This window comes from Cavia porcellus, unplaced genomic scaffold (assembly GCF_034190915.1).
Source record: "Cavia porcellus strain 051 isolate PalLab524CR breed Dunkin Hartley unplaced genomic scaffold, mCavPor4.1 scaffold_15, whole genome shotgun sequence".
Lineage (NCBI taxonomy): Eukaryota > Metazoa > Chordata > Mammalia > Rodentia > Caviidae > Cavia > Cavia porcellus.
The window spans coordinates 66,571,562-66,598,078 of NW_026947498.1; the positions used below are offsets into that span (position 1 = coordinate 66,571,562).

Genomic DNA, 26,517 nt, shown 5'->3' on the forward strand with positions numbered 1-26,517 from the left:
TATCCTTACTTTTTGGTGGCTGGTTTTCTTTCTTTTTTTTTCAATGCACATTTGCAGTGCATAGTATTTGCATTCCTTGTATGGAGCTGGCACATGTACAGAGCACACCTGAATTCTTTTTTCACCCTTTTTCCTCTCTCCTTTTCTCAATCCCTTTCCCATTTGAGAAAGATCTCTCTACTTCCTATTATCTATATTTTGTTTTGTTCTTTATTTATAATTTGGACTTCGCATAAGAGAAACCATGTGATATTTAAGCTGTGTGTCTGATTTATTTCACTTATCATTATGGTCTCATGGTGCAGCCATTTTCCTACAAATTACTAAATTTTATCTTTCCTTTTAGTGGAGTATTACTCCATTGCATATAAATATCACATTTTCTTTATCCATCTGTTGATGAAGATATAGGTTGCTTCCCAGATTTAGTTACTGTGAATTGTATTGCTATAAACATAGGCAGACATATACCACTGTAATATGATGACTTTTAACACTTTGGGGAAGATACCTAGAAGAGAGATGGCTGGATCAAATGGAATTTCTAGTTTTAGGGTTTTTTTATTTTAAGACAACAAAATCTAACAAAATAAAATAGAATAAAGCCAATCAAAACAAAACAGTGAAAAGTGGTACAGAACTTCAAAACAGGATAATAGAAAATCAACAATGGCTACCATAGTACATCTTGTTATCTTCACAGTAGTTGTCCACACCATCAGACATAGTAAATCAAATAAACAAAACAGAATAAAATCAATCAAAACAGAACATTAAATAAAAAAATAATAAATCAAATCAAAACAGTGAGATTAGTATCCTCCTAATGGATGCTCAAACTATTGGTCTCAGGGCTACGAAGTCAATCAAACAATACAAACATTTAGTTGTTTTTGTACCTCACTTGCTCTCAATTCAGCCTGTCCTCCACACCGGCTGGTTGTTTTCAGGGGTGGGGTGGTGGGGTGGTGGGGTGGTGGGGAGGTAGTGATGCTTCTTGATTTTCAGTCTGTGCACCGGTTGGCTCAGGGGAAGGGCAGACTGGCTTCTCTCTTCCTGGGGTCCCGCATGGTTTGTGTGCCTTACAGGAAGAGCAATTGGCTTCTTGTTGTACTCCTCCCACAGTTTGTTTTTGAGGACTCTGCATAGTGATTTCTACAGTGGTTGTACTAGTTTAGTGCTGGGTTTCCATTATACTGCCTGTTTTCCTGGATACCCATCTGTTTTAGGCAGATAGCAGGCTGATTGGAGCTCTGCTGACCTGACTTTCCCCGGGCCTGGATTGATTTATAAGGCCTTTAGTTTCATTTTGGCTCAGGGTCTTAATACTGTCCTACAGTCCTGGTATTGTGGTTTCTGGTAGTTACTTGGACTACACTTCCAGAGTAAAGACCCTCAGGCCACGTACCGGGGAAGGAGGCTCAGCCTTGTTCTAAAGTCATGGTCTTACCTGGCCCACCATAAGTCTGTCTCATCAACACCTAATTATGACCATTTGCCACATCCACAGAACACCAGAAAGTATTTATTGAATGATTAAGTTGATAGCCACAGAACTTTCCAAATATGTTTCCACAAATGTTCTGAGTTACTTGACTATGAAACCCGAGTTCTCATTTTAAATCACCTCTCCCCCTTCCCTTATGCTACCCAAGAACACGAGATTCTCAAAGAGACTAAACAAAATTCACTTTCAATTACAGCAGAGATACCCCAGTCTCATTTAGGTCCTGCCGGATTCCTGGAATTGGGGGTGAAGTGGCTCTTGAGGGGCTCCCAGCACTTGTAGTAGTTCTCATCCAAACAAGAGGAGGTCTTGAGTCCCCATTTGGTGACAGCCAAACTTAGGGAAGATTCAAACATAAATGCCTATAGGAAATTAGGATAAATTTGAAAGAAGAGGTAAGATAGACAATCAAGTATATTTGATTAGATTTTAACAGATGTCAATAGCAGACACGGTAGGCTAAATCTTTGCCTAATCAATCACGTGTACTGGCACGGTGAAGAGAGGAAGCTCAAAACTTGGGCTCTGGATCTTGAGCAAGATCTTCAACTACTCAGTGCCTCAAGTTTCTTCTGCCAAGGAGAAGTTGGTGCTCATTCCCCGCATGGTCCTCATAGCACTATGGAGCTAAATTTGCTAGATCCAAGACTATTCTCTTTCCCACGAGCCATCACCATGATGGTTGTGTCCTTGTGAGAAACAGCACAGTCCCCATTTCATAAATGAAACTAAGACTCAGACCTGGGAAATGGCTTGTCAGAGGTGATTAGTCAAAGCAGAGCTGCGATTTGAGCTTTCTATTTCAAGACTCTGACCAAGTGATTGGCTGGGAAAGGAAAAAGAGGTGTAGGGAAACCAGAAACAACAGAAATAGCAGCAGTACTTTGAAAAGCCACCTGACAGAAGGGTCTGAGTGGTGGATGTCCCACTGTGTTCTGGGGGTTTTCATCCACAACAGAAAGAATGTGACATATTCTGTGCATCTTAGACATGTCAGTTTCTTTTTTTCCTTTTCTTTTTTTTTTTTTTTGTCTTTTTCTTTTTTCATTGGTTCCAGAGATCGAACTCACGACTGCCTGCTTGCAAGGCAGGCGCGTATGCTGCTGAGCTAAATCCCCAGCCCCAACATCTCAGTTTCATCAATTGCTGATTTTCCTGTTGCATGCTTTTAAAAAATAAAAATGAAAACCAAAACCAAACCCTGCAATTTTCATATGCTCACATTAAATTTTTAAAAGTATATGGAGGTGAGAAGAAGATGATACAAGTTTTGTGACATAACCAAGAGAAATCGCCTGAATGTTGGGTGTCTCAGACACATTCATTTCTTTTTGCCTAAACAAACAGCAAATAAGTGTTCTTACTTGACTTCCTGTGACAGCTTCATGTGAGGACTGCATGAGATCAGAGGGAAATGCCATGCAATATATAAAGCACTACTTAGGTATAAAGATGATTACTATGCTATTTTTTCCTTTTTCTTTTCTTTTTTCTTTCTTTCTTTCTTTTTTTTTTTTTTTTTTTTTTTTTTTTTGGTACCAGGGATCAAATTCACAACTTTGTGCTTGCCAGGCAGGCACTTACGCCATTGAGCTAAATCCCCAGCTGTTATGCTGTTATTATCTTTTAGACTCCTTCTGTGGAGCTTCATGGTCTTGCAGGAGTACCAAAAGCCCCTTCCCAGCTGGGCTGTGAAGACAATGTATCAATTTAGTCATTCCAAACTAGAATAAGGATAGGCACATAGACTGACCTGGACCTAAATTGTAAAATGGAAAATGGTAAAGGATACCCCAAATTAGGTCTAGTAAAGCAATAGATATCCTTTCCAACTATCCTGGACTTCCATATACCCAGTGTCTCCTATGGTCTTCGTGCTCTAAATAGAAGAGTTCTTTCCCACTTGTAACCCAGGTCCCAGATATTACCTGAAGTCTTACTCCTCACAAAAAACCCTTATTCTGTGCCTCACAATTGTAGACACCGCTCTCCAGAAATACTGACAACGCAAAGCCAATTTAGGGCACCAAAGGTAACTGAGGGGATGATGCTGGAGTAGCCTGTGCATCTCCTGGAGGCTTCAGAGGCAACAGCTTAACTGAGATTGTCAAACCATGTATACCAGAGACTTGGGGTCCTGCAGAAACCCCACAGAGGACCTTGCAAGAGGAAACCGAAAAGGGGTCAAGCAGATGAGAAGGACTCTGGCCCACACTACTCCAGGAAGTTCCACTATTACTAGCTTCGGGATTGGGGTTGAAAGTGGACTGCCTGGACAGGAGGATAGCCAGTGCTCAGAGGTCAGCTAGTTTACAAACAGAGGAGGGTCCAGCAGTTCTCTGTTATAGATTTGAAACCAGAGAGAACTGAAGGCATTTGTTTTAAAATGCAAAACAATTTTGCATGTGATTTAGCATAAAATTACTTCTGAGGTCCATTAACTCTACCTCGAAGAATGCAAAAATAAAAAACTCCAGCATCATAGCCAACTACAACTGAGTTCAGCCTCAATGTTTATAGACTGACACCAAAGGAATACAAAGCAGGTTTTAAATCCCATTGGTTTCAGCCTATGCCAAAGCAGAGTGAAGGAATGTAAGAAAATAGCTGAGAACTGCTGCCCATAAGCCCTGACTGTAGAGAGGCAGGGCTTTCTGACCCTTGTTGGCTTAGAAACTGGCTGAAGAATAGCAGCTGGTCTCCCCTGCTGTTGCAGACTTGGGAGACTAAAGCAGGAGACTCTGAAACAGGGCACTTTCACAAGGCTGCATTCAGATATAGGAAGCTCTTTCCCACAGAATTAGTCACATTCCCTTACACTTGAATAGTGCTGGAAAAGTCCATAAGGTTAACTCGCCACCATCTGTGGACTGGATAGCACACTCATTTTACAGATGGAGAAGATGAAGCACAGAGGCATGGCAATTATGCTGCTTACCATGGTGCCATCAGCAATCCTCTCGGGTACCAGCGTGGCCTTGCTGGCCTTCTCAAAGCAGTCTGCATCAGGGCCATGAGGGGTCATGGAGCTGTGCAGGCTGCCTCCACCTGGCAGGAATCCTCCTTGTTTTGCTTCATAGTGACCTCGGATGAGCCCCATGAATTCACTCATACAGTTCCCTGGGAAGGATGAAACAGCATGTTTTTATTATAGAAGGTAAGACAACAAAACATCCATTCCCCTGTAGTATTATTTCTGCAGAATGCCAAGAAGATAAGAGCATGGATTGATGACAAAGAGTATGGATTTGCAGAAGAGCAACCACAAAGCAATGTAGATTTCTTGGTAGGCTAAAGTCTACTCCATGGCTACGTGGATTTGAAAGTCTCAGGATCCGCTATCTGAAAGAAACTAGGCTACACGTGAAAACCAAGGCCTAGACAAGAAAAAATAAAAATGCAAAAAAATAAATAATGGAAGTACTATAGCCCTAACATTTACAAGTGCCATGCCAAAATCACTTCTCAAGTCAGAACCTCTTCCTAAATTATCCCCGTAATACACGGCATTACTGTATATATTCCTGATTCCCAGTCTAGAAAGCCAAAGTAAAGTGTGTGTGTGTGTGTGTGTGTGTGTGTGTGTGTGTGTGTGTTTACTGAAGAAAGGTGACATAATAATATAAAGAAACCTGGGCTTATGGTTCATTATCAAATGACAATCTGTGGTAGAATCTTGCTGTCTGTAAAATACAGACCATAAATGCTATTTATCCTAACAAATGTCTCCTGTGCAGGAATCAGATATAACCTTATTCTTTGGTTCTTACAGAACTCTACATCTTAAAATTAGAGATTATCTGCATTTCCATTCAATGCAGAAGGATTTTTTTGTAACATTCCTGACAGGTCACCTCTTGGGTTTTTCCTGTACAACTTTTATGAATGGAAGTTCTCTACTCTACCAAGCAACCCATCATATTACTGAATAGCTCTGAGTGTTGGGCAGCTATTTTCTGTGTTAAATGGAAATTTGTTTTCTCATAAGTTAAATTTATTTATCCTGGTCGTACTTTCTGGAGTCACCCAAAATTTGACAAAAATTATCATGCTGGTAATCTTCCAAAGTTATGTTTCTACTGAAATAAAGCTCTTTATTAGAATAATACCACCTTTGGAGAAAGAATGAAGAAAATATAACACTTGAATAAATTTAAGTGCCTTTGCATCTCCATCTTCCCCTCTACCTGTCTCTCCATTCATCTCCACCCACTCCACCCATCTGTCTGTCCATCCATGTAACATATATAATTAGATATTGTGCTAAGTACTATATTCAGAGAGGAGTAAGAAAGAGATTGTTTAAAAGGACTCGTAGTCTGTTCCATGAGAATGTGGAAAACAAGCCATGAACAGAGTAGAGATGCAAAGTCAAACACTTGACATGGGTGGAGACCTGCTCTTGTTCCTTATATGTAAAGTGTAAGCAAGTGTCAAACCATTTCCATTATATATTAGGCAGCCACACTCACTCTGCTCCTGAAACAAATAAGCCCAACAAAGTGAGTGTGGGTGTGACAGCCTTTGCAGAAAATCATAATTCTACTTGCTTCCCCATAAAGTGGAAAGACAAAAAAAGAAGTAAATGGATGTACAATGTATCTACATTTTAAAAACAGTTCTGCTCATGACTTAAATCTGCTGTCACGCTCCATATCCAGTATGTGTCCTTTGGGTCACCTTCACAGCTTCATTTTCAGAAAGAAGCGAGGCAGAACTTAGCTTTGATCTGAATATGAATTTAGGTAGCAATGAGTTTGGTGATGACATTTCTGTATCACTTACAATATTGTAAAGGACAGTAGGAGGGGAGACCTTGCCTTTCTGATTACAGCTGAATCTCGTTGACTAAGGTACATTAAAAAGACTGAGGCAGTATTTCTACAGCAGTAATTCCCCATTTTGCCTTTAAAGTCACATTAAAGTAGAAAAGAGTCTGAGCATTGCTAAAGCAACATTTTATATTTCTGGTAAAACTAATTTTTAACTTGCAGATCTGAGGTTTTTTCTCAACCAACTCAGGGCATCCATAGCTTTTTGAAATTTATCCTGGGGCCAAATTTACTTTGAGAATAATTTTAAAAATTAGAGGAGACATTTCACAGTGTCATTTGTATTAGATGGTTTAAAGTACAAGTGAAGACGAAAGAGTGGGTTGATGGCCAAGGGTACAAAACCAAGCCTGTCCAAGTCACTCTGTTTTGTTAACCCTCTACCCAGCTGGCGAGATGATTTCTCAACATAAGGTGTGTAAAGCTTCTGCATCACAGTCCACTGGTTTGCTGGCTCAAAATGTAAGTCTGAGGTTCTGCCTCAAAGCCAAGGAAATAAACTGTCTGGGAGTGGGCTTAGTTATTTTAAAAAGACACTCTTAATGTGGCATCACAAAAAGAGATGCTGGAATTTAAACAGAAAGTGGTCTTCTTTGATCCTGATACTTCCCCACTTCACAAATACCTCTGTTGCTCCTTCAGCGCAATGTTATACATGTAGAGCCCTGGCATCAGAGAGCTGTGACATAGAGGCAGAAATCTCATCTAAGCAGAAGGCCCTTTAGTAAACCATGGGAAAAAAAATTGTTTTCTAGAATGTTACAGCTGAAAAGCATCTTAGAGTCTTTCCAGAGTTCTGTGTTCAAAAAATGCAATGTCTGGGAAACAGAATTAAATGCTTAGGTTTGTTTTTCAGTTTTCTATTGCACAATTAAAAATGTTAACCTCAATAAATATAGTTGTGGCCTATCTTGCTAATTTTTGGTGATGTAGTCACTTACTGAATAAATATTAGGTGCACATCATGAATCAGGCACTGTGCCACTATGCTATCAGTTAGTGGCCATAGTACCTGCTCTGCCTTTGGACTCTGTGACTCTTCCATTAACTAGCTGTGAGTCCTTGAGAGTCAACTAAGTCCTTTGCGTGAATTTCATCTTCTAGTAAATACAAAGGGGTATAATCTTATTACCTATCTCTTTCAGCTGTCACTATAATTAAATGACAATAATTTTACAGAATTTGTAATAGTGCCTTTTGAACTGGTAAGTAATCATTAGTTTTTACTCACAATAATATCAGTAAAATAAAAATAGGTTTTTAAGACCCTGTTCTAGGCAACAAGTGCTCTGCAGGAACTTCTTCCAGAATAGAATTTCTCATCTAGTATAGATCAAGAATGGCTTTGCATCGCCAGGAAAATTAGAGAAGGCACATTATGCTGGCACTTGCACTAGACTTAGGTAATGAAGCTCCCCAAACAACTGCTAACAACATTGCTGCCAGTCTCTCTTTTAAAAGCAAGATCTGCAGTGTACATAACTTCTTGTTTAGCATTTCACCGGTCTATGCACCTATCTTCAGGTCTAGAGAAAAGAAAAACCTAAGCCTGAAATCTATGCATTCTGCCATCCCTGTAGATGGTGTGAGGTCTCAGCAAAATCTGGGGAGCAGAAACAGGCCCAAAGGAGCAGGGTCTTGACCTCAGGGAGGGGAAAGTGCGCAGAAACGATCTGGGCCTTAGTCCACTTTCTGAGCTCCACATGTGACTTTGGGAAAGACTTACTGTGGTAATAAGGAGGCCTGAAGGTTTTAGCAGCAACCCCCCATCGAGGTGGGAAGATGACGAAGTCCGCGATGGCCACTCCAGGGCGCACAGACTTGGCAGTCAACACCGTGAAAATGGATGGGTCCTGGAAGGCACAAGAAGAGGCTGAATGCAGGTTGCAAGGCAGGTATCAGACAAGGACACACATGTCACCTGTACACCAGTGTATTTTCAAGTAAAAGTCTAATTTTCGATCAAATGACACAGCTCAAGGCTTAGGAGTCTGGGCTTCTGGTCAATATTCAGTTATTACTCATCTGATTCTTGCTGTGCTTGAAACCAAACGAATTCACACAGGCTAAGAGGATTTTGAGCTGCTTGTTCACCCTGCTGAGCCCACATCACACCTACCTACTACCCATGGTTTCAACAGCAGTGGTGCTGCCTTCCAACAGTGCCTCAGGCAGGAGAGATTCTTGGAGTAAGGTGGAAAATAGTGTCTAAAGGATAAAGTTTTGGTGAAATGCAGATGCGCTTCTCTTTGGGTGAATCCAGATTATATGCACAGACAAGAAAGTCAGAAATGTTTTCCTGGTTTCTGATCGCACATCTAAAGTATACCATTTTACTCCACCAATCTTGGTGGTGATAGTGCAGAAGAAAAATAGATCGGAGGACAAGATTATGCTTTAAAAAAATCGTTAGACTTTCAGTGGAAAGACTGAGATTTGTTTTAACTAAAATCAACAATCGTGTTTAATTTCAAACTCCAGGTTAGCATCTGGGGAGTCAAAGATAATTGAGACCTCCCTGGACCTCTAGCATTCAGTGAGGTCAGGGAAGGAGGAAGTGATGGAAGCCAGAGCAGGCTTCAAAGGGAAAGTATCATTTAAGTTAGGTTTTGATAAGTGAACAGAAAAAAGAAGAAGGAGAAAGGGAGGGTGAAATGGAAGGGAAGGGAAGATGAAATAAGAAACATGGTAGGAAGGGAGGAAGGGAGGGAGCAAGGAAAGAAGGGAAGGAGGAAGAAAGGAAGGAGGGAAAGGCATTCTATCACCGAGAACAGAAGAAGCATCAAAGTGCAGAAGATCTTGTGCAGAGGAGACAAGGTTAAACCCAGGGCGCACTGACAGGAAGGAGAAGGGCAGAGGCAGTGCTGGAAAAGGAGGCCAGGCCAGATGGTGGAGAACATCAAATGCCACGCTTCAGAGCGCAGGCTTAATCCCAAACTGTGGGAAGCCTGCAAAGGTTTTCTAATGTGCTGGGAGAGTGATGGGATCTGAGTTTTGGAAAGGTAACTGTAACAGCTGCACAGAGAAGATTGGACCTGTGTAAATTAAAACAAAAAAGCTATTGCTGGTAGAGTTAACATTTCTTCATCTGTCATGGGAAATACTGTGAAACTACTGACGAAATGCTAGTGAGGCTCAAATAAAGCTTGATCAGTGTCTCCGGATGCTTTTGCAAGTTGTCTTGAGCTTGGCTTTTGATTTTCTTTCCTCCTTTGGTTTTATTAAGAGTTGCAGTTATTTAGAAAGGTAGTTTTTTCCCCCCAGAGATAAGGTGAAATGGTTCAGAGTAATCCTCCTATTTCTGATTCTCTGGTTTCTGCCTAATTATCCCTCCAGCTTGTGGGTTAAGTTAATCTATTATAAACTAGGCTGCAAAATGAACTTTCCCACAGGATCTCAGAATAGCACTTTATCAAGAAGTGAGGACTTATTTGTGGCTGCTAATTGACTAAAAATTACGACCAAGTTCATACAGTAGAGTTTCTTTGATTGAAGTTCAAGCAGTTAACATGGTGAATAATTATGGAAGATGGATATTCACTCCATTAGTGCCAAACATTGCAAACTGGAGGCATTGAGGTAGACAACCAGGGCCAACAGTGTGGATTCCTGAGATTTGTGAAGACAAAGACTTCTCCAAATCCATAAATATTCTCTTCTTCTGAGTCTGTACTAGCAGGTGGTTCAGTGCTTTTTAAAACGTTTCTATCCATCTATGAGAGTTATTGTGATTATTCTTCAGAGAACTAAGCTGTATTTCTGGATGGATGCGACGTATCTGGCTTCCTCAGTAGCTATGTTATTTTCTTCTCCAAGGGACAGATGATTATGCATAAGCCTTCCAAGGGTAACCTTGGAAATGTCAAATGTAAAAAGGCCACGGTCTACTGTGGACCTCTCCTATCCAAGAGCTGTCTCACCACCAAGGCCCCTACAAGGTAAACTTACCGCATGGTCAAAAGCCACTGAGTTGATGACCATGAAGTTCTCCAAATTGTACTTGTAGGGTGTGTAGTTTCCATGCCAAGCCACAACATTGAATGGGGAGACAGCCTAATCAGACAAAACAGGAAAGGAGGATATTAGGATCAGTGATTTTGTAGCTGTGATCCTACACTATATACTAAGCATAACTCTATGTTATATTGTTCTAAATATAATTATACCATCTTTTGGGAGAAGCATAATTCTTAATCATGCTGTGGGATGCTTCATACACTTTCTCTAGGATTAGTCACAAACCCTATTTTTCCAGTTCATAAGCTGCAGCTGCCTTTTATCACATGCACAGCAGAAGCATAGCACATTCACTAAGTACTGCTTTTTCAACATTTTTTAAACATAGCTGTGGAAATCTGTGGATGCCAGCAATTTTCAATAAGTCTGGGTTACCTTCTGTTTCCTGGTACCGTGCGCACTCACCACGATAGTTCTCCAGGTTTTTGCAGCCCATAGAGGCTTTCAGTAGACACAGTGCCAGGGTTGGTGAGCACAGGAGAGGGGAGAAGACCTCTACAAATTCAGGTACTAAGGATTTGAGACTCAGAGTGAGCCTAAGGTCCTTACTGAGGTTGGAGGGGGTCAGTGTTCTGCTTAAGAAGGTGGTCTCTATTGCCACCATGGGTCTACTTAGAGAGGGGATCCTACTCCAAATGCTCGAAAGACTGCAATGAATAGACCAGTCACAGAAGTGGTTTAGGATTAAGTGGAATGATCAGAGGTGCTTCAAAACAGTGAGAAAGCATTGTGACTCCTACGCAAGAAGAATAAAGAGAGAAATACAGTTATAAAACTCTACAAGAGATAGAATATAGAGAAGGCATTTCTCAGGGGTATACTGCAAAATAGTTAACAGACAATTAGCTCTTTGCAAATAAAAAGCTCTGATGTATAGCTGATTTCTGGGGTGTAAATGCTCTTACCATGATCATGTTTGAGCTATCAATGTGAAGTTGCCTAGCATATAGTTATGAAGAAAGTACACATCAGCTTGTGTGAATTTTATGAACTGGTTGTGGTACACCACTGGGTTACTCACAGGGAGGGAATGGGACAGAAGGTGGGAAATGCAGTTGTTTCCAGAAAGCAGTCTCAAATAGGAAGGAAGTGGGAAAGAAATAACCAAACTTATCCTTTGTTTTGCTAATTTCACATGGCTTGAACTCTCCAAAAAGGCAGCAGTCTAAGGTACCCTGGTAATACTGCCTAGATAGGCCAACCGTCCAGGGCACAGACCATGGCAGAGCAGGGAGGATGGATCTCTGTAATAAGCACAAGGAGCAGGTGGAAACCTTTCTAGAGCTGCTGCTGGTTGCTGACGGGGTCATAGTTCTTTAACAAATGTATACACAAAAGGTGGGAAACTTGTTTAAATGTTTAAATGAATGTAGATTTCCATCTCTCATTCCCAGAGGTTATCATTTTTGGCCAGGCTGGAGTACTATTGAGGGATCTGCATTTTAAACAGGCCTCCCTGAGAGTTTCGGATGTAAATGGTTCCGAGCCACTTTTGTGTGTTTCAGTGGTTAATTTAGGTGCCAAATTGCTGAGCCATTGCTAGAAGTTGCTAGATAACCTCTAGATGTTGTTCAAGGAAATAACATACCTTCACAAATACAAGCAGTAAGTCAGGTAGACAAAATAAAGCAAACAATAATGGGAATACAAGAAATCTTTGGATTCTTTTTGGCATATGATTTATTCTAACATGTGCTCAATATATTAAATAGTAATGTATATTAATATAGTATAGACCATACATTATGCTATAATTTTAAACATTACTGTTATCTATGCCTTTGCTTATGTCCTGAGATGATCAGGCTGGTGGTATAAACAAGGACAAGCTAATTAACTAAGTTCTACTTGCTTTACATCAATAATGACTTGTACTTGCACAGGGTGGTCACTGAGTAACATAAATCTTGGTTGACCTTTTTGTTAACTCATATTCTGTTTTAGAACAAATTACACTGCCTGTACGTTATGCTTCTCTGTTTGTAGAGACCTGCATATTGCAAGGTTTTCATGGCTGGATGACTAGAAATAGCGCAACCTTTTGAGTTAAACAGATGTAGGTTGAATGCTGCCAATTGCTGGGACAGTGGTAATTATCCCTACCTGCTCTGTTTTCATGAATGACTGTGAAAAGATGTTTATGAAGTACCTCACACTGGTCTTGGCCATCAGGAGTTGCTCATTCCCTCCCTGGCTATCAAACCTCTTGCTTTACCTGTTTGGCAGCAAACAGCTTGCCCTGGTATTTGTTGATCACAGTGTAACCGCCTTGTACTTGACGATCTTCATACCAGGCAACAGGTATCAAGAAATCACGAGGATTGGCCAAGCCATTAGCTCCTAGAACATAGTAATAGCAAATTCAAGGCCAGATTGAACTATATAATGAGATCCTGTGTTAAAAGACAAAATCAAAAACAAAGACAAAATAAAAAAGTAAAAAAATAAAAACACTACCAGCAGCAGCAACAACAACAACACAAACAAAAACCTTCCACAAATTGCTTTCATTACTCCAAGACTCACTGGATGCCTACGCTGGTACCTTTGTAGGAGGACCAAAGGAATTTGGTTGGGGGAAAAGAAACATTGGCAAAACTCACCAGTATCATTGTCAACATCATCTCAATTTGTAGCGTGACAAAGCCATTTTACATGCATTATTTCATCATTATGGTTTACAGAAAGGAACAGAAAAGAGAATATCTGACAGAATGTCAGACCTTTGTTTGTCCAAGAACACCTGAGTACTGTAGATCTTATCTACAGGAAGGGCTATATATATACTACTGTCCAAAGTAAGCCACTGCTCCTTAGAATCCAAGTCTGCAAACTCTCCAGCCTGAAAATTTTGCTTGCCATTCGGGAGAAAGAAGTATTCAGAACTTGCTGCTCAGCCCTGCTTTAGAAGGGAGTGTTTTCTTAAGAGAAAGCAAATGAATCAAAAGACCAAATACGAAAAGCGTAAGTGCAAAAACATAATTTAACTCTGAAAGGACAGACAGTTCCTGGGGTTAAAAAAAATAATAAGCCCCTAGCTGGTTTGTAAGTTATATATAGTTTCCTGAGAGCACATGTTTTGTGGAACCCAGAGCCAGCGCTGCCTGGGGAGCAGCAGGAAGCCAGACCAAAGTGGGAAGAGTGGGTGGCGAGCAGGATGACAGACGGCCGGCCGCCAGGGCTCCAGCTGCCTCTCTGTGCCTCCCACCTTCCTCTGAATATTTGGATCCCCCAGGAGAGTGACCAGAAGGCACATGCTGGCCTGTCCCTGTTTTCTCTGAAAAGCTGTTGACGAGGAAGGGAAGAACTGGGAGGTGTCGCCCAAGATGAAACCAAGGACCATTTTCCTCCGTTTTCCTTTTACTCCTCTGGAGGTCTGACAGCAACTCCTTGAAACACCTTCACTTTTTACTGCATCTCCTGCCTTCAAACATGGGGACCAGGGGACCTTTAATTGCTTCTGCAGTTTTCTCTGTCTTATGGGGACATTGCTTTTGGATGCTTCATGGCTCTCGAGTGATCTACCTCTTTACTGTTCCATTCGTGGATTTGGAAGAATGTGCCCAGTGAGTGTGAGGTCCACAAACTGCGTGTCATCAGTGTTCACTGTGCCTTTCCATAGGGGAGAACCCTGTTGGAGACCACTACGAAGCGGCTCCGAGCGGGATTTAAAATGAACTCATTGGCTTTCTATGTTTGTCTGTGAGTCTGTCCTAGGCCTCGGCCCCTGGCCTGGCCATGAGAGCTGATTCATAGGAAGTGAACCTCTATGAATCACTGATCCTTGCTGAGGCCTGGAGTGGCCTGTGAGGCCAGAGACACCTCAAAGGGCAAGACAAGGCCACAGCTGAGGATACTTGGCTCAAAGATTAATTAAATAGATAGAGACTGCAGCTGCAGGAATTACTCCTACAGTCCTACCCCTACCATTCTTCATGAAGATGAGACGGTTCTCCTAAATTGGCATGATTTATTACTTGGAGACGTCCTTGAAGTGACTCCCAAGGTCCTGCTCATTGCTTGTGCTTTCCTCAGTTTTCCCACACTTTGTTTTGGACCTAATAAAAATGGGTGGTCCAGAGAAGTCTGTCTTAGCCTTCAGAGTCTTGAACTCAGCTAAAGGGTTTTGATCTTCATAGAGCCCTAAAATCATATTATTTTTGTCACTTTGTTTAAGCCTTTGCTGTACACTCCTTTGGGAGACTGGGGATGTAAGGTCAGGACCCAACAGAACTCCAGCTGTTTTGATGGCCCTCTCCACTTACATACAACCTACTGACTTAAGAAAAGGATTATTCACGGGCTCATTCCCACTTGTGTGCTTTTGCTTATATTCCCTTTCCTTTTTACATCTCTTCAACTTTTCATCAAGAATTAATCAATCTTCTCTCTTCTGTGAAGGTGTTCTTGATGCTCCTGGCCACAGTAAACTGAACTTCTATATCCTTTGCAGTATACACTGTATACTGAATCTATCACTCTGTGTTTTTAGTACTGGATGTCTAGAGAGAAATTTATAATGGGTTGCCTTGAGTCATTTACGGTTATGCATGCAGTTAGGAAGACACATGGTCTACAGAAACTGTGTAGATACGAAAGCTGAAATTTGAGACAGTGAGAGGAGAAGAATTTTTAACTTTCATGCAATTATCTGTGTTCTGTTTCTCAAATGAAGCTTATGGTGAAGGCTCACCAATTGGTCCCAGGTCAGGTAACTCAAAGTGGACTCCATAGACCTCCAGGATGTAGCCCCTGGTCTCCTCAAAGACATCTATGCTGAACCGCATTCCTCTCTGGAATGGACAGAGACACAGTTGTGCTTTTCAAAATCATACCTGTAATTCTAAGGAATTTGTCCCACAAACCAGTCACACACATAAAAGTAAAGCTGTAGTTTGTTGAGCTATCTTTGGGAGGTTCCCAGATAAAATATGAGTTAGAAGAAAAACTTGGCTCCTAATGACAGTCAAATCTAATTTAATTTCTTATTAGGCCCAGAGACAATAGTGGCCCTTATTTAATCACACTTAAAACAAAACAAAAATACATTCATGGCCTTCTACCTCCAACAGAGGCTCTCCAGAATAGATATGAACATTCAGGGAAATGAAATGACAAATGCTTTTTGCTTCATATTGTGTGCAAAATTAAAATGAAAGCAGGCACTCTAGCCCGCTTACACTTCTGCACACAAAGCCTTCTGTGTAGCTCAAACTCCTCCCTGTTGCCTAGACATGACAGAGACATTTTAAAGTTGGAAATAGCAGCAGTTGAAACATCTGATTGCTCCCAAATTAGGGACAGGCAAGGAGAGAGGGGGTACATTACTAACCTGAATGACGCAGATCTCATTGGGCTGCACACACATCTTGCCAAATTCAGTGTAAATGAGAAGCTTCCCTTTTTGGGGAACTGACAAAAACCAAAAAATGAAACAAAACAAAAAGATAGGACAATAGTGTGTAACTGTGTAAGAACCATTTCATGAATTCTTAAGGGCTGTGTTTTCTTTTTATTCCAAATAAAAAGAGCATTATTGTTTCTCTTGGGGGGAAATGTATACTGTATTCGGACAATTTCAGCTAGTTATCTTTCTGTCTAGAAGAATATGAATAAAAAATGACTTACTTTTCCTGTTCTTTTTTTAATGGTTTCCAGGTGAGGTGCTTGTATGTGCACAACATTGTGAATTGATTGAAAAGGGTAACAGAAATAGGATGGAAAGTCACCCATTTCTGACAGTTCCAGCAGAAAGCTGGGATTTACACAGTGAATGTCTACATCAAAATGTTGAAATAAAATATCAATATTAAAACCACCAAATGGGATGGGAATATGTACCAGTAAAATTTCTGCTAGACCTTGTATTTTAAATGGTCTCATGAAATTTTACATTTAAATTGTACTTATCAGTGACAGATGGACTTTTCTTGAGCAAATTTGAGAGTGAATGAAGATTTTGAAAATAACATAATCATGTCAGTATCATTCTTCATTTGATTTAAACTGCTCATATCTCTCAGACCAGAAAAGAAAGGCAAATAGAGATCAGAAACAGAGTAAGAGTGTTGGGGGTATGCTAGGAATCTGTTATGGCTTAGATCTGGAAAATCCCCTCAAAACCTCATGTGTTCAGAATGAGTCTTTAGGAAAGTGATTGGGCCAGAATCATTCGTGGATTCTTCCACCGGTGAGTCCAGTGGTTATATGTGCGTCAGGAGGTAGATACTAGTTAGAGGCGGTGACTGGGGGCATGATCTGGAAGGTTATACGTGTCCTGTCTTTCTCTTTGTGTCCTGGTACCGTGACGTGAACAGCTTTCCTCTATTACACTTCTCTGCCATGCTGTTTTCCATGGATTGTGGACTGTAACCACAGGCCAAAATAAACCTCTCTCCCTTGCAGCTGTAGGTGTTGGATATTGTGTTCCAGAAAAGTGACTAAGACATCTTTTCCATGCCACCGGTGGTCTTTCAACCCCAGCCCCTAGGCTGCATAAAATGTAATAGCACAGACTGGAGATTTCAGGAAAATAATGTGTGGAAAATTAGAATGTGACTTGTGGCTAGGGATTGAGGAGTCTGAAATCTTCAGAACTTACCAATCAGGAAATCTCCATCTGAATTGTAAAAGCATCTGAAACATAAAGTACCTCTTGTAATTTTCAATTTTAACATTATCTAGACAAATTAATTCATTCTACAAATTACTGTGTAGGGCCTATTTTGTACAAGTCTCCATGCAGGGTATAAGATGCTGAATAGAACAACCCAGTCTCTGCCTTCATGGAGCAACGAAAAATTTTAGAACTATAAGGTATAAGAAAAAATACAGTGGCTATTTCAATTTTTTAAAAAATTACAGTAAAATACATATTATCATTAACATCTTCTCAATATTTTCCCTCTTACTTCAAACACAACATCCTTGACACTTTTTGAAGCAGGTCTGGAAATCCTCTTTCATGAGCTCTCTAGTGGTATTCGATGTCCTGAATTAATTAAAAATATTTACCTTGTATGGTCATTTTGACTTTGGAGAAGAGGTAGAAATCACAAGGTTCTAGATCATAAGGGAGATGAGGGCACATGGTAATGTTTTTAACAAGCCTGCTGTTCTGCGGGATGGCACGTGACAGCAGCATTCCCTGTATTTTTTTTTAATCACAATTTACACTATAAAGACACAAAGAGGACTTCCTGAACTGCTTCAGAAAGTCACAAGAATTGTGTATTATTGAAAATAACAATGGCACTACGTAAGTCAAATTCAAGAGAATTACAAAATAGGAATCTATGCTGCTTTGGGAAGGCAATAAAGGCTTTACTAAAGATGGGACATATGACCGAAGACCCGCTATCTGGGAAAGAGGGTAGGACATTCCAGACAAAAGGAAAAGTATGCAAACATACTCTATTGCAAGAAGACCATGGCAGGTTGAAAGAAGACTGCAGGCAACTTAGCTTGAGTGCATGGGAGGTGGTCTGATAAGGAATTAAACCTAAAGAGAGGTCTCCAGTGACTTACCATAAGGCCATGATCTTGGCTTTAATTCATGGGCTCAAAGAAGTTAAATAGCTTATTTAGTCAGCAAGCTTGGAGTTCAGGTTTGAATATAATATAGAATCAAGGTTTCAGAGATCATATGCAAAGCTCTTATGAAAGGCAGGAATGCCATTTACTGTTTTAAATTAGAAAACATAAACCTCTTTACTTGGAAACATTAAGCTTACATTAAGCTATTACCTGAAGCTAGTTCTGTTAGCTTGATCTACCATCAACAAGTGGCCTTAATGGCTGCTCATGTGGTATGACTTTAACCTCGAGAACAAGATGGGGAACCTGAGAAGTTAAAGAGTCTTTTAACTCAAACCTACCTAAAGTCAAAATGTCCCTTGCAGTATTCCTTTATTCTAGGACCCCATCCTCAGTTTTCTGTTTGCACTGGTATTGTTACATTCTTGTTTATGTCACAAGAGTCAGTCAAAATAGAAATGCTTGTTACCATTAGTAACAGATATATATTGACACTGTTCTGTCAACATATATTTATTAATATACATATTGACAGATGAGAACAACAATGCATGCACATATGTGATATTATAAAAGTGAGCCTCTCATTCTCTGGCCAACAGCCTCTGGGAAATGGGGATTTTTCTGCCCTAGAACTGCACTACTCACCTGTCGTCCATGGAGCTGTTACACAGGAAAATGTGAACAGCAAGGCCATTGTTGGACCTGATGTCTCCAGCTCCACACAAAGTGTGCAGGCCCTGGGTCGAGAGGCAGTGATGAATACAGGTAGTACCCATGAGACTAGCCCTCCATCTGGCCCCTGAGGGGTGTCATGAGGGCAGGATCTAGCAGCATCCTGTCTCCAGGACCAGTGGGTTATAGGAGATCCAGACTGCCCACCTGAAATACACTGAATATTTGTTGCTTTGTGTCTTACCCCCATTGCCAACCATGGCCTAAATCTGGATTGTCTTAATGGTTATATCTGATGAATTTATAGAGCATAAATTTAATATTTTAAATGAATTGAAAAGTGACATTTTTATCAGTTTGATGCTCAGCCCAAATGGGAGGACACATCATGTAGGAGGTGATGTCAGGTTTCTGGGAGGCTCAGGAAGGCAAGTGGCAGCTTTAGGAGACAGTTAATGCCCTTCAAAGGTATCTCACTATGTGGACAGCCCTCTGCTGTGAAGAGGGTCAGCTTAATTTCCCCCAGAGCAATGCATTCTGGCTGAAATTCTTTCAGCTATGTGACCAGAGGATCCACTGCGTAAGAAAGCATTAACACATGGACCTTCCCAAAATAGCCTTTACCCAAACCTACAGATGGAAAGTCCAAATGAAGGAAGTTCTGTTCCTCATTATCCATACTTCATATAGGAAGATTGGTTTCTCTTTGTATTTTAGCTCATTTTGCAAATTTCGAGTTTTTTGAAGCGAATATACGTAAGGTTTAAAGCACTTAGTAAGGATAAAGAATTCACGATGTTGTAACAACGTGGCTGATGGACTGTCCTTCACTCAGCCAGGGGCCACATTGGTCTACAGAGGCCTCCACTTGCTTCCTTTAACCTCTCCTCCTTTTAGCACCCTTCCTTCACCCACATAGCCCTTGTTCTGGGCACAAGTGTGCCATTATTCCCAGTACCTGTAACTGGTACCATGCTAACTAGAGCTGCAGCCTGAGCTGATTCTAGCCCAGCTGGGTCACTTCAGGGGGTCCATGAATTTGGACGGCAAACATTTTATATTTATTTTCATTAATTTCTGAGTGAAATTTGTATTTTTCTATAACTTATATTAATACAGGTAGCAAACCACTCTAGTATTAGAATTGTCCATAACTATACTTAATGATAGAAATTATGGATGTTTTTATATCACATATTGCAAATATCTCAAAATACCATTTATGCTCATACCATAGATATTACATTTACCAAGGATCTTTGTTTTAGGATATTAACAAGGAAACCTATATCATATGACCATATGCCAAACAAAATTTGTATAAGGAATATCTTTATTATTGTATTTCAATACAGTGGACTTCATAATTTTATATAATTTATCTTTTACATTTAAAAATACGGGTGTCACCAGACCATCAAAGGGGTCCTAGCAGGAAAAGTAGTTAAAATCCTCTGTTCTAACCTGAAGAAAGGGGGCTCAAAGTAGGAAAATATTTGCTTTCCACTGGCCTTTCTAAGATGTAAATAGCTCCAGAGTGCCTTTCAGTGTCAGGAGCCATCTGGTGCCTGTAAGGAGACATCCCTTGGCCAGGCCCCAGGGCATATGCAGGCACTTTTGTCTCTGCTGCCTCCTGATATGGCTTTCTGCTTGGCATTCAGCCTGCAAATGGTCAGCTCACTCACCTCAGAAGAGGGGCGGGCAGAGGGAAGGTGCAGAATACTTACATTCACGAAGTCTACTTTCTTCTGAGAGGTTTTTGGAATCTCGAACGGTTTCCACCTAAGCTGGAGGAAAAAAAATACACACATGGGAAAATTATTTCATAAGGGGAAGCAATAGGCTTTCTAAACAAGTAGCATCAGTTACATTACATCAAAAAAGTGTGCCTACTGGTGATTTTATTATTTTAAAATCAATGATTTTCCATCATTTCTTTAAAGGGGCTTTGCTGGTGTATATATGTGTGTGTGTGTGTGTGTGTGTGTGTGTGTGCGTGTGTGTGTATGTGTGTGTGTTGTAGGTACATTGTGTGTTCATATGTGTTTTTTAATATATATATAAGTACAAACTGTCTTTGTTCCTTAACATTTTCAATTACAAGGAGAAGTCATTGCTTCATTTTTCAGAAACTATTTATTTCTTTTAACATTTTGCTCAGGCACATCAGTGAGTTTTGACTGATGCTGCTTTTCACACTATTTATAATCAGCTCCCTTTGCTGGCATGCCAGCCTCTCTGTGTGGGCTCCTGACACCACAGGAGAAGGTTCTGCTTCTACTTCCAGCCCTGGGAGTTTTGAATTAGTTCTTTAAGAGAAAGAAAACACACCCAGCTGAGATTAGATTTGGTAAATATAGTGCTGTTTTCAGTGTCCGTACCAAACCTTACTTTTGTCCATAGGCTGCCTGATGGTTCAGTTTAAATCACAACAGTCTTTAATTTAACAATAAAGTGATCTAAAGAAGTGGAGAGAAGAGTCAGCAGGTTCAGGCCCCACTCAGATTGTCAGCACTGCACTTATAAATCTACATGGCAGCAGGTGTGACCTGCCCAGGCTGGTGGCTGAGGCCTCCGCAGTCTCATGTAGTGACCAGTCTCATGTAGTGCCCTTCACCCAGGGCTGCCTCTAGTGGCTGCCACATCCGGTGGAGGCGATTGGGCAGGGCTCCATCTAGTCCTGTGCCTTGGTTCATTCTGTATTTCAGAAGCACAAACAGATGGGAAAGGAAGCAGCAAATGGAAAAAAGGATGGTTTGGCTTCTCTAACATACACAGTTGTGCAACAGACTTAATTTCCTTTTTTTCTTTTTTACTGACACCAGGGATTGAACTCACGACCACATGCTTGCAAGGCAGGCACTTATGCCACTGAGCTAAATCCCCAGCCCCAGACTTAATTTCTTAAAAGCAAAGCAGGAACATCACATTATGAGACTACTTAAAAAGCAAGCAAAAGAAGGATTTGAAAAAGACCTTTAGGGGACTGGGTATTTAGCTCAGTGGCATAAGCACCTGCCTTACAAGTGGGTGGGTGGTCGTGAGTTCGATCCCTGGTACCAATAAAAAGGAAAAAAAAAAGACCTTTGAAACTGCTTCAGAAAGACAGAAATGTTTCAGAACTAATTCCATTAAGGATGATTTTTCTTGGGGGAAAGGGAGACTTTGAGAGCAAGGATCTAGGAAAGAATTCCTCGACTTTCAGTACTTCTGACATTTTGTGCTGGATAATTCTTTGTATTGGAGGATGTTTAGCACCATCTCTGACCTCTACCTACTAAGATGCAGATAGAGTTCTTCTAAGCTGTAAAGACCAAAAATAAGCCCAGACATCAAATGTACTGTGAGGACCAAATGTCTCTTGGCTGAAAATTACTGACCACTGACCTGAAAGGATATTCCCCTGACTTCAGAAAGTACCACCCACAATTGAGTGCTGCTAAATTCTCTCTCTCTCTCTCTCTCTCTCTCTCTCTCTCTCTCTCTCTCTCTCTCTTTCTCTCTCTCCTCTCTCTCTCTGTTCATGTGTGCACATGCATGTATGTGCATGCATGTGCTGGTTATTGAACTCAGAGCTTCAAAAATGTTTATTAGATGCTCTACCAATGAGCTACTCCTGGAATACTGCTGAAGCTTTGAGAAGAGGTCCTGGCCTAATACTAAACATTACTTTGCCACTTCTTTCTGTAGTAGCAGTGTGATTTGCATATCCAGGAAAATTGTCTGAAAAAGAGACATCATTTTACATTTCCCAAAGGAAGAGGACTGGAGTATCAGATCAATGGTTGTCTAGGCAACCTTTTAGCTCTCTAACCAGAGATTTTCAACCCTAGATACTCATGAGAATCACCTGCACAGCTTTTGAAACCAAGACCAAATTAAATCAGTACCTGTGAAGGTGAAGCTACGGCACTGTGGGGGATGAGGTGTCACTTTGTAGGCCCAACCCCCTCTAACCTGCAATTTACAATAGCCCCCCTGGTATGCGAGACCGAGGTAGAATAGGAATGCCTGTTCTCAGTGAGATCCCTCACCCTCTGGAATCCATACTGTGAGCTGGCTTTGTTTTGCAGAAGTCTTGAGGAAGTGGCTGGCCACCCTTTGTGACACTAACAGCAGACAAATTAACAACATTCTTGAGCTAATGAATTTCTTCCTGGGCTAGAGAAGTTATGAGAACTGGTTGTGATTATTTACTTCACTTAGATAGTTTTAGAATAAACATTGTAGTCTGTCACGTTGTAGCTTGCCACAAAGAATGCCTTTTCACCACTTAATTATCTGGGCTCTGTGAACTGATCGGGTTTACTATATATGAATCCTAAAATAAAGATTGTGCGTGCAGTGCAGTGTAACGCGGTGCAGACAGTAAAGGTGCCGTGTCCTGTCTTCCTTTCCGAGCACTGTACCCCCCGTGTCCCGATAAGGCGTGTGTGCGTGTTTACCTTTCCCGGAGTTCAGAGTGCTCTAGACACTCACGACAAGTGGCGCCCGAATTCAGGGACTCCGAAGGTTGCTTAGGAAGGTAAGTATAATTTTATTACGGGGAAATGGGACAATCTGCTTCCTCTCCTTTCTTAAAAATTCTTAAACATTTATTATCTATATATGACATATTGCTCAGGTCAGCTGACTTGGATATGTGTATTGATACAATTAAAGAATATAATCCTTGGTTTCCAGATGAAGGAACTTTGGATGTAGAAGTATGGAGGAAGGCAAGGGTTAGTATAGAAAGGGCTATGCAACAGGAGGAGAAGATTCCTTTACGTTTTTGGGCTATTTGGTCGGTTGTGTACTCTTTATTAAAAGCTATGGAAGATGAACATATTGTAAAAAATCTTCAACTAGAAATTAAGCCAGTTATTCAGGAATTGCCCCTCACAGAGGAGGAGCAGAATGTAGTTCAAAATGACGCTATCGCTTTAAGTAGTGAAAAGGCGTCCAAACTAAAAGTAAAATCCGCTACAGCCGACTCAGCTTTAGCTGCCGCAGCAATATCAAATTATGACAATCGCCCAATTTTACAGGCTATACAGCATTTAACACAAGAGGTGAAACAACTCTCCGTTAAGCAGAACCTGCCTATAGCTCCCTCTGCACCTCCTCCATCTAACCCTAATTGGAGTAAAGCCAAGCTAGCTTTGGCTGATCTACCAAAATTAGGGGATTCTGACGAGGAAAAGCCTGCCTTTGCTTTCCCTGTAATCAGGCCGCAGCCAATAGATGGAGCGGCAGTTCCCCCTAGATGGGAAGCATTTAATATAGATGATTTAGCAAAATTAAAAAAGGCTGTAACCCTTTATGGCCCTCAGGCTCATTACACTAAAGAATTAATAACGTCGGTAGCAGATCAGTATGGTAATCTTGCTCCTTATGATTGGAAGGCCTTGGCCAAAATTCTTTTAAAAGAGCCAGAATATTTACAGTGGCACATGTGGTTTATGGAAGGTTGTGCGGAAAAGGCAAGGCAAAATGCTGACGATCGAGATCCTAATATTAGACTCATTTCTTATCCCATGCTCTCTGGTACAGGTTTCTTTGATACTGTTGAGCATCAGGCAGGAGCTCCAAGAGAGATTCATGCTCAATTAAAAAGTATTGCTTTAGAAGCTTGGGATAAAATACGGCCTAAAGGATCAGAATATGGATCTTGGGCTAAAGTTCTGCAAGGAGCCAATGAACCGTATGTTGAGTTCGTTGCAAGACTTCAAAATGTTATAGAAAAAACAGTAGTGGGACAAGACTTACAACAGCATCTCTTAAAAATTTTAGCTTTTGAAAATGCTAATGATGAATGCAAAAGGGCTTTAATTCCAATAAAAGATACTGGAACGATTGACAGTTTTATAAAACAATGTAAAGATTTAAATTCAGAATCTAGGAAAATGCAACTGTTTGCTGAAACCATGGCAAACACGTGGACTAATTGACAATCTAAAAAGGAACAGTCTTTAAAATGTTTTAATTGGTAATAGCACAGGATAAAATTCAAAAAAAAAGAAGTTAGTCATTATTTGGGATATATTCTTACTAGACAAAAGGTGATTCCACAAAAAATGTCTATTAGGAGAGATAAGTTATCCACTTTAAATGATTTTCAAAAATTATTAGGGGATATTAATTGGCTTCGTCCCACACTAGGTATTCCTACCCATGCATTACAACATTTGTTTGCTACTCTACAGGGCTCTTCAGATCCATCCAGCCCTCGTTCTTTAACAGCAAAAGCAGAACAAGAATTACAGCTTGTAGAACAACAAATTAAGGATGCATTTTTAATTAGGATTGATCCTAAATTGCCTCTAACTTTATATATTATTAATACTTTTCAATATCCCTCTGCAGTTTTAGGTCAGAATGCTATGCCAGTAAGATGGGTATTCACTAAAACTAAGCAATCTAAAAATGTCACACCGTATATCGATATGGTTGCAGCTTTAATTATGAATGGTAGAGCTCGTTCTATAACTTTGATAGGAGAAGATATAACCAATATAGTTATCCCTTTAACTAAGAAACAATGGGAATATTTGTTGTCAATTACTGAAACCTTACAAATTGCTTTAGCAGATTTCATGGGAACTTTTTCATATCATTTTCCTAAAAGTAAATTATGGGAATTTTTTAGATGTCAACAATTTGTGGTTAATACATTATTAGCTGTACAGCCAATTCCACAAGCTTTGACTATATTTACAGATGGATCTAAAAATAAAGCTGCATATTGGACTCAAAAATCTTACTGGGTACGTCAGACAAATTTTAACTCTGTACAACAAAATGAACTTTTTGCTATATTGCAAGTGTTTTTAGATTTTCCTGACCAACCTAATGAGTTATGACAAATGGATATTACACATGTACCTTCTTTTGGTCGGCTTTCTTATGTACATGTAGTTATTGATACCTATTCTTCATTTCTATGGGCTATTGCTCAACAGGGAGAATCCACTAAAAATGTTATTGTACATTTATTGGAGACTTTTGCAGTTATGGGAATTCCTTCTAAAATCAAAACAGATAATGGACCTGCTTATACTAGCAAAACATTTAAACAATTTTGTGATCTCCATAATATTATTCATATTACAGGGATTAAATATAACCCCCAGGGTCAAGCTATTGTTGAAAGAGCACATGGCACTCTTAAGTTGCAAATTAAAAAATTAAAAAGGAGGAGTCAGGAGGATATTCAGATACCAATACTGTTTAAATTGCAAAACAGTCCAAAAACATTACTGCATCAAGCATTGTTTATTTTAAATTTTCTCAATTTACCACAAGGTGAAATATTAACAAGAGCTGAAAGACATTTCGAACAGCAACAACAGCCCTATGTAATTAATGAACCTATTTGGACTAAAACAGCTCCAGAGGCTGAATGGGAGAAGGGCACACTGCTCTATAAGGGGAAAGGTTTTGGTTATATCTCCACAGAAAATGGAATTCAGCAGTGGGTCCCTGGACGATGGATCAGGATCTGCGCCTCCAGACCCTGTTCGCCAGTCCCGGAGACAACTCCCCAAGGAACCGGAACCGTGCCTTCAGAAGCGAGCGCGAAACCAGCTAGAGGCTGAAGATGCTGAGCTTGTTCCTATCGCAGCCATGGCCAGATTACAGCTAAGAAATTCCCGCCGCTCACAGCGACCAAATTTAAATCCCCTCCCTACATGGGGACAATTAAAGAAATTGACCATAGAAGGGCAACGGCTTGTCCTTCAAGCAGGAAAGCCTTTAAACCCTGAAAACTTGTTTTTAGCTTTATGTGCCTTGCTCACCGTTGCATCGGGGACTGAGGTACCTCCACATTCGTACTGGGCATATATTCCAAATCCCCCTTTATTAGAACCTGTAAAATGGGGAACTAGTGATATTTTACTTTATACCACACCTAGAGAAATTTTGTCAGCACCGTGGGCTGATTTAACCCCCCACAATCAAGATGAT

The 26,517-nt window shown here is 40.5% G+C and overlaps 1 protein-coding gene across 10 annotated transcripts in view; it reads right to left on the reverse strand.

Moving 5' to 3' along the window:
* Window positions 1-541: 541 nt before the first annotated feature.
* Window positions 542-26,517, reverse strand: part of LOC100721056 (rab-like protein 3) — a 131,733-nt gene continuing 105,757 nt past the window's right edge. For all 10 annotated transcript variants that reach the window (XM_063225041.1, XM_063225040.1, XM_063225048.1 and 7 more), the window contains 10 exons: window positions 20,295-20,354; window positions 18,541-18,632; window positions 16,958-16,992; window positions 15,689-15,768; window positions 15,050-15,149; window positions 12,572-12,696; window positions 10,288-10,392; window positions 8,066-8,192; window positions 4,446-4,627; window positions 542-1,869 (listed from right to left, as the gene is read on the reverse strand). In XM_063225041.1, the coding sequence (XP_063081111.1) occupies window positions 1,720-1,869; window positions 4,446-4,627; window positions 8,066-8,192; window positions 10,288-10,392; window positions 12,572-12,696; window positions 15,050-15,149; window positions 15,689-15,768; window positions 16,958-16,992; window positions 18,541-18,632; window positions 20,295-20,354 (1,056 nt within the window). In that variant the 3' untranslated portion in view covers window positions 542-1,719. The remainder of the gene's footprint in view (window positions 1,870-4,445; window positions 4,628-8,065; window positions 8,193-10,287; window positions 10,393-12,571; window positions 12,697-15,049; window positions 15,150-15,688; window positions 15,769-16,957; window positions 16,993-18,540; window positions 18,633-20,294; window positions 20,355-26,517) is intronic.